General features: G+C 43.0%; 1 protein-coding gene across 5 annotated transcripts in view; it reads left to right on the forward strand.

The window, feature by feature from the left end:
- The window catches only part of Mapk9 (mitogen-activated protein kinase 9), a 42,205-nt gene extending 31,709 nt beyond the window's left edge, over window positions 1-10,496 (forward strand). For 3 of the 5 annotated variants that reach the window (XM_028781895.1, XM_028781894.1, XM_028781898.1), the window contains 5 exons: window positions 2,873-3,055; window positions 4,359-4,483; window positions 5,489-5,552; window positions 6,411-6,479; window positions 7,453-10,496. In XM_028781895.1, the coding sequence (XP_028637728.1) occupies window positions 2,873-3,055; window positions 4,359-4,483; window positions 5,489-5,552; window positions 6,411-6,479; window positions 7,453-7,595 (584 nt within the window). In that variant the 3' untranslated portion in view covers window positions 7,596-10,496. Of the gene's footprint in view, window positions 1-2,872; window positions 3,056-4,358; window positions 4,484-5,488; window positions 5,553-6,410; window positions 6,480-7,447 lie in introns of all 5 variants that reach the window. The other 2 variants (XM_028781897.1, XM_028781896.1) reach the window with 1 other exon arrangement.
- Window positions 10,497-10,859: the final 363 nt, after the last annotated feature.

Raw genomic sequence — 10,859 nt, forward strand, 5'->3', positions numbered from 1 at the left:
TACTGTTATAAATAAGGAAGCCTTTATTTTACAAGTGAAATCAGCTAAAGGGAAAGTTGAGGCGTTCTGCAGCCAGAGTCTTAGAAACGCTGTGTGAACTTGTCATGAGTGGTCAAGTTGATGGGTTGTAATGTCAGTTAAGAGTTATTTTGTAACATTTCTTATTTGTTTACATTTTTAAATTTATTAATAATTACTTTTTCCAAAAAGTAAAAATTTTAAAAAAGTATGTACTTTTGCATACACTTTAATAATTTTAAATTATAATTTAAAATACATTATGTAAGCCGGGCGGTGGTGGCGCACGCCTTTAATCCCAGCACTTGGGAGGCAGAGGCAGGCGGATTTCTGAGTTGGAGAGTTCGAGGTTAGCCTGGTCTACAGAGTGAGTTCCAGGACAGCCAGGGCTACACAGAGAAACCCTGTCTCGAAAAAAAAAAAAAAAAAACTTTATGTATTAACATGTTATAATAGCAGTAGTTGATGTTTTACATATAAAGTCACTTAAAGTGCTTTAAAGTCACATGGAAATTAACATCCTTTTATAAAAGAAGTTTTGCTTACATTTTCAAAGATTAAATCAAAAAGTTGGGCAATTTATAGAAAGGCTCCAGAAACCAAGTTGAGGTTCTCTAGAGGTTTGCCTATGATGTTGGTAGAAAAGTAAGTATTGTCCTCAGGGTGACTTGTGAGAAAGAAACCACTTGAGCCAGGCTATAAGAGGCCTAAGCTCAGATGGCGCCCATGGCAGCTCTATATCCTAGAAACACTCAGATCTTTCTGGGCCATGCTTCCTAATTTTTTTAAACAAAACCTGTGATCTACCAACCCAGAAGGCCACCATGCTTTCTCAGGTGAGCTGTACCAGCGCCCCATGTCACCTCCCGTCATCTATCAGAATGACCTTACAGCACAAGCCAGGCATATATATTGAGTACCTGCCCATTTCTAGGCACCTCATCCAGGTGATGGGGTAAAAGGTTCACTGCCAAGATGACCTGAGGGTAGATTTTCTGGGACAGTAAGAAGTAGGAGACAGAGCAGAAGCTTAGAGTCACCTAGAAAAAGATGGCAGAAGCTCACTCCAGGCCAGTTGGACTGATGGCAGGATTGGGCCTGGAGTCTGCATTTGCTCTGAGGGCCTATCCTTCAAACAACCTTGTGGATTTGGAGTATCTAATCTATGAAGTGTGGAATTTGAAGGAAAGATTTGGAATAAAGAAAGTGTGGCAATCGTTGGACTGTTGATAGCACTGAAACCTTGAGCTGGTACTAAGCATGAAGAGATGAGCAGAGGCTCAAGGAAAAGGAGTAAGGACTCAGAACTGACCACTGGGCTTAGTGGGTGCCTCAAGCAACCTTAGTGAAAACAGTTCTCAGGCGACTGAGGAGAGAGGCCTGATGAGAGTGTGTTCTGGAGAGGACGAGGGGGTAAGAATTAGAGAGGCAGATCTCAAAAAGCAGGGGCTGGGAATGTCAAAGGAACATGGCTGCTGTTAGCATGGAAGAGCATCATGCTTGAGTGATTGCAGAAAGCTCTGCAGGGATCACGTTGGGGTTGGAACAGCAAGACACAAGAATACGAGACAGTTGTCCTTCTGTAGGTGAGAGGGTGAGGTAGGTGGACTTGGCTTTTAGCCAGGAGCCCAGATGGTTCCCAGTGGTAAGCAGCATGAGATATGGGGGTGGGGTATCAGCACTTACATGATCACTCGTCACAGTGAGCATCGAGCATGAGGGAGAGGTGTTAAAGTGTAAGAGGGATACATACGAGCCAGGTGTCCTATTTTGGCTAAGCACTTAGATAAGATGTGTGCATCATTCTGATTTGGCAAAGTGTGTGGAAGGAGGAGAGAAGAAGGACTTGCTCAGAATTTGACTCTGAACCCATTTTCTGAGCAGGCCTTCCAAATTAGCACTCTGGAAGAACTGAGTTTGTGTGGCGGCTGCCCTGAGTGCTTTCCCAGTGGTATAAATGCATATTCTGAGAAAGCCTGTTACATTCCAAGCTCCTGCTTATGTGATTTCATAGCTTGCATTGTCTCATATACCTGTTTACAGCTTCACTGTCACTTTCCACAGATATCGTCCCAGTCATCCTAAGTGTAACGAGCACCCTGAGAGCTAGGCAAGGCTGGGGTCAGCTGCCCCAAGAGTGAGGAGCCTGTTCTAAGGAGGACTGACTCCAGCACCCTGACTAGTAGCACATGCTGACTGTGGACCCCAGGTCATGTACTTTGAAAGGAAGAAAGAACACATTACTAGATGCTGAAGGGATGGGCTGGTGCCAAGAGAAACAGAATGGCCTCTGAAAGCATCATTGTCTAAGGCAGTTTCAGGAGAGAGTGTGGTCTGTGGGACAGGCCAGAGCTCAGGCCCTTCCCCACCTCCCCTCTCCCTGGATCAGCCTGTCTCACAGGCTTTGCTGCCCAGCTATGAGAGAGGTCAGATTGATCTCTCAAGCTCTTCTCTTGTTTAGAGACCTGTAAATCTAAGGTAGCTCTAGTATAAACATTGATTTCAGTTTGCTTATGTGATATTTATTTATTTTTTGTTTAATCATTTATCTCATAGGTTGAATCATTTCTGTCATAATTTTATTTTGAATTATAATAAGAAAACATAGATTATGTTGATTTAATGAACCATGATCATACTTTTTAAGATTCAGAGTATAAGAGTTTTTGCTAAGTGATTTAGAAATCCAAACCTTATTTAAGTATTATCCCAAAATGTTTTTGCTGGTCCTCTAGGGTAGCCTAGTTACTTATTTATTCATAGATAGAAATACAACTTTCCTTTGCATGAGAGTACTGTGTATATTAATGACTATGAAGCATTTTAGTTGTATTTTCCTCAAGAGAATCCTTAGATATTGATCAATGGAATAAAGTTATTGAACAGCTAGGAACACCATCCGCAGAGTTCATGAAGAAACTTCAGCCAACTGTAAGGAATTATGTGGAAAACAGACCAAAGTACCCTGGAATCAAGTTTGAAGAGCTCTTTCCAGATTGGATATTTCCGTCAGAATCTGAGCGAGACAAAATAAAAAGTAAGGCATTCTTGTATCCTACACTTGTTTCTCTAACGTCTGAACTCTGAAGCCCCTGCATGTTAAGTAATGGAAACCCTGAAATAGAGGCTCTTACCGTCTGACATTCAAAGGCACCACAGAGGAAAACTTTAAAGGCCAAGAGTCTTGACCTTGCTAAAACAGTGTAACCAAATATCCAGATCAGTCTGGAAAACCCTTAGGTTATGGGTGGGAAAATGCCTCAGGTAGAAACACTTGCCCTGCAAGTGTGAGGACTTGAGTTTGTGTCCCCAGCATCAGTCAGAAAGCACAAGCATGGCTGCCTGTGCCTGCGACCCACACTCTGGGGTTTAGAGCAGTGTATCCTGGATGCTTGCTGACCAGCCAGTCTAGGGGAACTGGGAGCATCCAGTTCAGTGAGAGACCCTGTTGTAAAGGAGTGAGGGAAAGAACAATAAGGCAAGGCAGCCAACTTCCCCTCTAGCCTCAGAGTACAGCTTACCATCACTCAAACATTTGTGTGCACATACCATACATGTTCATACATACACAGAAGACCCATGTTGTGATGTCACCAACCCAAATTCAAAACAATTTCAAATACAAAGAATACTTCAGTAAGGATTCTAGATAGAAACCACTGAGTGTGGCCCGGTGGGAAAGGCCCTCGCTGTCCTTCTGTGTTTTTCCTAGAATGTGGTCACCCAAGGAAAAACAATAGCTTTGCTGTCCTCTATGCCGGGTGAGCAGGACCTTGGTCACAAAAGCTTTTCCTTGGCTGTATATGCTGTGAACTTTTCATTGCTGATACCTTACTGAGGCCTCCTAATTAAGTTAATTAGCTTCTTGGTTTTTTCTTAGCTACTAACCTCTCAATTAAAAACAAAAGCACTGTTTACAGCTAGACAAAGCAGTAGTACCTGTGAGGCTATACTCTGGGACCATGGGTTACTTTGAAGGTTTTAAATTTGTTCTAATGTGACACAAAGAACAATATTCTTGATACTTCATGTCCACACTCCTGGCAACACAGTCCTTAGAGAGGTGCTTGCTACCTACTGTGCTGTAGCTTCATAGCTTCAGGTCATCTAGACTCTGGTCTGAGGCTACCTAGTACCCCCACCTCACATGCTAAAAGCCTGATTTGTAATAGTGGACGTTGGACTTTTAAAGGTTGTGAGCTGTGTTGATCTTGAACCTCAAACATTCTCTGAAGTCAGCATGTCTCTTTACCCTCCATACTCTCGCATTTGATTCTTTATTGTGTGGTTTCCTCTTTTCCACGATAACGACGTAAGCACATCATTTGTTTACATCCTAGCAAGTCAAGCCAGAGATCTGTTATCGAAAATGTTAGTGATTGATCCAGACAAGCGGATCTCTGTGGACGAAGCCTTGCGCCACCCGTATATTACTGTTTGGTATGACCCCGCTGAAGCAGAAGCGGTAAGTTCTCGTTGGAAAAAAATGGCTGCGTAGAGGGCTCACTTTAAAATCCAGGGCCCACCATCTTTGGATCTTCTTTCTCTTAGTACAGAATGGCTACATGAGGGTAGCAGGTTGTTAGTTTTATGGTCCTGACTTCAGAGATAGAACAAGCGCTCTCTGAGGCCTAGGTCGGTACCCCTGGTGGCACCTGCTGCTGGGGCTGTAGCTGCAGAGTGCTCAGGAGTGTACTGTGGTATATGTTGGCCTTATGCTGATAAAGCTGATGTGTAATAATAATTTATGAAGCATCTGCTTCATGCCTGGCACTTGGCCATGAGCTTTGCTTACATCTTATTCAGAGCCTCAAGTCAGAGAGCCTAAGCAGCCTTCTCAAGTGACACATTAGCTCACATCTCCCCGCCGCATCTGGGCGTCTCATCCTCTTAAGTTTTCTTCATAGCATCCCTTGTGAATGACCTTTAGCTGTGAGTAAAATACTAACACAGTGGGTGTTTACTTCATGCCAGCTGGGGAACACTGCTGTGTACTGGGTATAGATTTAACTGCCATTGTAACATTGTGTATATATCAAAAGAATCAGATTTATGAACAGCCAAGTTATGGAATGTTCCATTCATGAGTTTGTGGTTTGGGCATGGGTGTCCTGTTATGAAGAATTATAAACTGGAAGTATGTTCTAAGAAAGTACCACACTTCACTCAGCTCCCACACAACTGAACCTCAGAGTTGCCTGTCATTATTAATTTTGTAATTTCATTTGGACAATGTCTGCAGAACATTTTGAGGTCATGTGATTATTGAGGTTTATTATTGATAGCTTGCTTTTGGTTAACTTCCTGTAATTGTTTTTTAAACTGATAAATATATCATGCTTACAAAAAAATCTAGAACATGTTAACCACATTAAGTCCATAAGCAGACTCGAGACACTCTAAGCAGTGCGATCTCCCCAGCATGATCCATTCATTAGCTTTGAGCTATCGACCTGTCGTGTCGTTTCAGCCACCACCTCAAATTTATGATGCCCAGTTGGAAGAAAGAGAGCATGCGATTGAAGAGTGGAAAGGTAAGACCAGTGTGCTTAGATCTTTACTTATGATGACCACAGAGTCCACCAGAACATGCTCTACTCCTACAGAACACGCTTTCTACTCCTTTTTCATACTAGCCTCTTAGGAAGGACCTTGAAACCCAGAAGCCCCAGTGTCCTCTCTTCCCACTTCCCAGCTGAGAACGACTGTGATACTAGCAGTGTTAGAGTAGAATATGTATGACATCATAGTTTGCTTCAGGTGAAACACAAGGACTTTCCATGTGACTTTCCATCATCACATACTGATACAGGCCTGGAGGTCAGTAAGTGTATCACACTTCTTGATAGCATGGGAATTTGGAACAAACCCAATATACAGGCACATATTCCTTACAAAGATTCCTGTCTAAGCAGATATGTGGGAGCCCAGACATGGGACATGTGATTTTATATTAAGCCATATAGTTACATGTTTTAAAATCTAGTTTGGAGGAAGTTTCCAAAAGTAGGCAGGAAGGTATTACTAGCGCTTTAAGATGAGCCACTCAGTCACAGTGAACAAAGCTGGTTAACAAAGAAGCCAACAACCCTGGAAGCTTTCACTCTGACTTGGAAGCAGGGTTAATAGTAACTAAGGGCCATGGACAGTTCAGGTCAACACACATCACAGCCTTTCCAGATCGGCATGCCAGTGGCCCACTCATGCACACAGTCACCATGGCAACAATCATAGTATATGCTTACAGTATGCTGCTGATGTGAGCCCTTAATGACATGTGGTAGCCAAAGGAAGTTGAGACATCCCAAGGCCTGGGGTGGCTCTTGGGATCTGGAGGCAGAGTTTGATGCAGGGGAATGACAAAGTATCTCAACTTCTGTTTCTCTCTGAAGAACTAATTTACAAAGAAGTGATGGACTGGGAAGAAAGAAGCAAGAATGGAGTAAAAGACCAGACTTCAGGTTGGTGATTGCTTTAATTTTGTTGTCTAATATTTTCTTTGTCTGTTCAATGTTTATAAGTGGCAGTGGTGTGTTACTGTTACTTGGGCCACCTTAGTGTGACGTTGTTACCTTCTGGCTTGTCCTGCTGCTGCTGGCAGTAATTTTGCACTCATGTTTTTTGAGGTGCCAGGCCCTAAGCTGCATTTGAAACATTCCTGTTGTGACTTTGCAACAGCTGTTGTCAGCTCTGTTTAGAGAGAAAGGGATTGGATTTGAAGAGTTTTCAAAATGTGTGGCCCGCTTTGCTCAGATCCATCCAGTGTAGAAAAGGAAGGACGTTGTGCAGACCTAAGACCCTGCATGCTTGATTTTGCTCAGGCCACACTAACACATGGGTAGTAGGAGGTAGGGTAGCTTTATTTACCTTTGAAATTAAAATAATGATTTCCTGACTCACTAGACAAAAATAAAATCTACAGCGGGCACTAAACTTTCCTTTTTTGGGTGTATATTTTAGAAAGCATTTTTATCACAAGAGATTCATTTGAATCCTCATGCTTTTTTTCTGTAGACAAGGTGAGATATGTCTGTTGTAGATGAAATGTCCATGACCCTTGGATCCTACTCAGGCCTATGCCTCCTGTGGTCATTGTAAAATAAGTTCACCCATTTTCTCTTAAGATCTACTTGAAGTCAGCAGGTATATCTTTTAAGGAGTCAGCATGGTCATATGTGACCACATACACATTGCCCACAGTGGGTTGGCGGGAAGAGTATTGTAGGGAAAGCTCAAGACTGTTTTGAAACTGAACCAAAGGAGGACTCAAGGAAAAACCCCAGAAGCTCAAAGTATAGTTGAGCAGTCTTGGTTCTGTTGATCATTAGGATCAGGAAACGGCAAGGCACAGAATGGAGAAGTAGCCTGAAGCCCCTCGCCTGGCGTGCAGGACGCGTGCCTCAGACTTTACTCCATGTGGTTTTCTTAGCACAGATGCAGCAGTAAGCAGCAAGGCAAGTCCTTCTCAGTCCTCATCCATCAATGACATCTCGTCCATGTCCACTGAGCACACCCTGGCCTCAGACACGGACAGCAGCCTCGATGCCTCAACGGGACCCCTGGAAGGCTGTCGATGATACGCTGGAGACGCGCACTCGTCTGTGAAGGAACTCTCACTTCCATGGCCCCAAGCGCGTGGGAGCTGATGGAACCAAATTGAGAAACTCCATGTTCTGCATGTAAGAAACACAATGCCTTGCCCCTGCTCAGTTCCAATAGGATTGCCTGCTTAGACTATAAAATGAGGCAGACTGTGTCTGAAGAAAAAGTACAAACCACACTGTTAGAAATTTTGTTCAAGATCATTTCAGGTGAGCAATTAGAGTAGCTGAGTTTCTTTTCCAGTTGTGTGGTGTCTGTGGTGACAGCTCATGTGTAACCGTGGGGACTCGTATGCATGTGACCACAAATGCTTGCTTGAACCTGCCCATGTAGCACTTTGGGAATCAATATTTAAATGCCAAATAATCTTCCGGGTAGTTCTGCTTCTAGAATAATCTCTTAATCCTCTTTAGTAATTTGGTGTTTGTCCACAAAAAAATAGATTATGTGTATTAATTGGCCACCATCATATTATCATATCTTACCCACTTTTATGGTATGATTTATTCTATCTTTTATATTTCAGAAGGAATATAATTAAATTTATTTAATAAGTAAAAACACAGCTTTTCTTAAATTTGTGATGTTTTAGGCTGAGAATTACCACTGCTTTATATAGACACTCTGTGCCCTTTAAACTGCCCACTGTGGGATACTTTACATACAGCTTTCTGCATGACAAAGTTCCCAGTTGTATTTCATGCTGCTGAAGACATATGTCACCATGAATCCTGCCCATGCATTTCCTTTGTCTTGGTCCTTTGCACAGGGATCTAGAATCCTCCACAAAACTCTCCTTTCTTCATCACAAAGCATCCCATCACAGTAGAGTGAAGTGGCAGATTCCTGAACCCACTGCCTAATGCTGGCGTAAAGCTGACAGAGTGACCTCCCCAGAACGGTCATTGAGCGGTGCCTCCTTCCCTGAGCCCACCCATCCTTTGCTCCCCTCTCCTTATTTAAGGTGAAAGGTAATTGGATCTGATAGCCTTTTCTTCTGCAGCTTTCCCTCCTAATTTGTCTTTATCATTGACAGAAGCCACCATGTCCAGCCAGAGCATGTGGTCTCTTAGAAGCCCGGGCTCACTTACTCTGCCTGTTTGCTGCTGTCTTTTTCCATTTTGTGGAGGCATTTCCTTTTTCTAAGGGAATTCCTCAAATGTTCTAGAAACATTCAGAAGAACACAGAAGAAATATTCTAGAGAGTAGGGGTTCATTCTTGAATATTTTCTGATTTAAAACTGCTCACCTGAAATTGATACTTTGAGATCCTGATTTGTAAATTACTCAAGATTTGGTAAGATGCTGAGTTCTCTGTTGTTGCAGAAATGGAGTTGGAATGGTCATACCTTGGCTACCTGCGCTCAGAGCATTTTCTCCCTTGAGCTTATTTTGTTAACAGTTTATATCTTGTGTTCAGTTACTTTGGGAGCTATGGAGTGTGTTCTAGGAGGAAATTTGATAAGAACTTTTATGAAAAGTACCATCTAATACGTGATTCTGTCTGCACCAGTTGTATCCTAATGGTTGGTCTGATCTTTGGAACCTTTAATGAACAGCATTAATCTGAAATAAGGATTAGCTTTATATCATATATGGATACTTTCAGGTACAATGTGGAAATGCTGGTGCGGGTGGGGCAGAGACCTGTCTATGGCTTCAGGTGTTTGGGAGCCTGAGGTCCCACAGTGCATCCATCAGCATCGTACCGTGCTCTTCCTGCTGATGCACAGTCTTTAAATGACTTCCCTGAAACCTAAGGAGAAAATACAGAAAGGAGCTACATTATCTGCCCTACACTGTAAGGGGAGCATGCTATGATAGAGGCTCCCCCTGGTCCCACGGATGGGAGACAGCTGTGAGTGGATCCAGGTGCCCCCAAAGAGTGGGTTTCTCTCTCTCTCTCTCCCCTTACTCTGCATATCCATTGAGTCTGTTGTGGATGGAGCCTGTACTGGTGTGGACAGGGTCTCATGCCAGGACCCTCTTCCATCAGGCAAGTGCACCTATGACCGGCCACAGAGCCCCAAAGAAATACCTCACCCCAGTTTCAGGGTCCTCCCTCCTGAGCCTAGATTTGCCAGGGTCCTGGGACAATGAGAATGGTTTCGAACTGACCTCTGTAGGCAAATGCCGATGTTGGATGAAGAACTGAAAAATGTGCTCAACTTTTTCATCTTTTCTATTTTATTTTTGTAATTTATATTGTACACACCCTGGAAGTCACTATTTTGGACATGTATTTTTATAAACCGGGTAACTAATGATTATCTGGAATTTGCACTAGGTTAGTTTTTGTTGTTGTTGGCTTAATTTTCAGCCAAAAGTGGAATGACTGCCCCTTCTAGGTCTGGGTTTCCATTTCAAGCGCAGTTCTGGAGGGCAGACATGTCCAGCCAGGGTAGGACAGCAGCCTCAGAACACAGGCTGCATAGTGCCTCAAGCATTGGGCCTGCATTCAAAACCAGGCTGTGATCTCATCTTTAGAACACAAAGACCAGACCCCCGATGTTAGAAGGAGAAAGCCCTCCATTGACCCTTTGCTGACGGCCGGGGCCTACATCTAAAGCAAAAAACCCAACATTGGTTTCATCTGGGCTGAGTGGTGTGTGAGTCTGTGTGCTATGACTCCTCCAATGTCTCATGCTGGTAGTAAGTACAGGTGTGACCTTTCAGATTGCGTATCTCAAAAGTAACATTGCCTAATGTTTTATAATGAAATATATTATGTGTTTTGATTGGTGGAAAATAATACAAACTACATTTTAAAACAGAAAATGTACAGCATGTCCAATTCCTGTGTGTTTCAAAGTGACAATTGACTGACTGTATCTCTCCACATCACCATTTTGATTACAAACCTAACACAAATAGATGTTGAAGTGTCGTAATTTCAGACATGCGAAAATGTTTTCAAACCCAGAGTAGGAGTGCTGCTGTTAGTTCTGATCTCTGCATCTGTCTCAAAACAATGCAGTAGGCTTTGACTTTAAAAAATTGAACAATGTGCTTGGAATATTGGTGACATTGTATTCTCACAAGAGAACCTGTCAAGCTGTCTGTATGTCTATGTCTGAAAGCCGTCGGTGGTGCCTGTGTACTTGTGGTTTTGTGCCAGGGATGAGCTGTCCTCATTTCACTTGTTTCCAAGCACTGAAAATGTTTGAAACTTCAAGCCACACAGAAGCAAGCCTCCTGAGGCTCCCTTCCCTTTCTCTGTTAGGAGAACTCAAACCATC

This window comes from Grammomys surdaster, unplaced genomic scaffold, assembly GCF_004785775.1.
Source record: "Grammomys surdaster isolate TR1022 unplaced genomic scaffold, NIH_TR_1.0 577, whole genome shotgun sequence".
NCBI classification, from domain to species: domain Eukaryota; kingdom Metazoa; phylum Chordata; class Mammalia; order Rodentia; family Muridae; genus Grammomys; species Grammomys surdaster.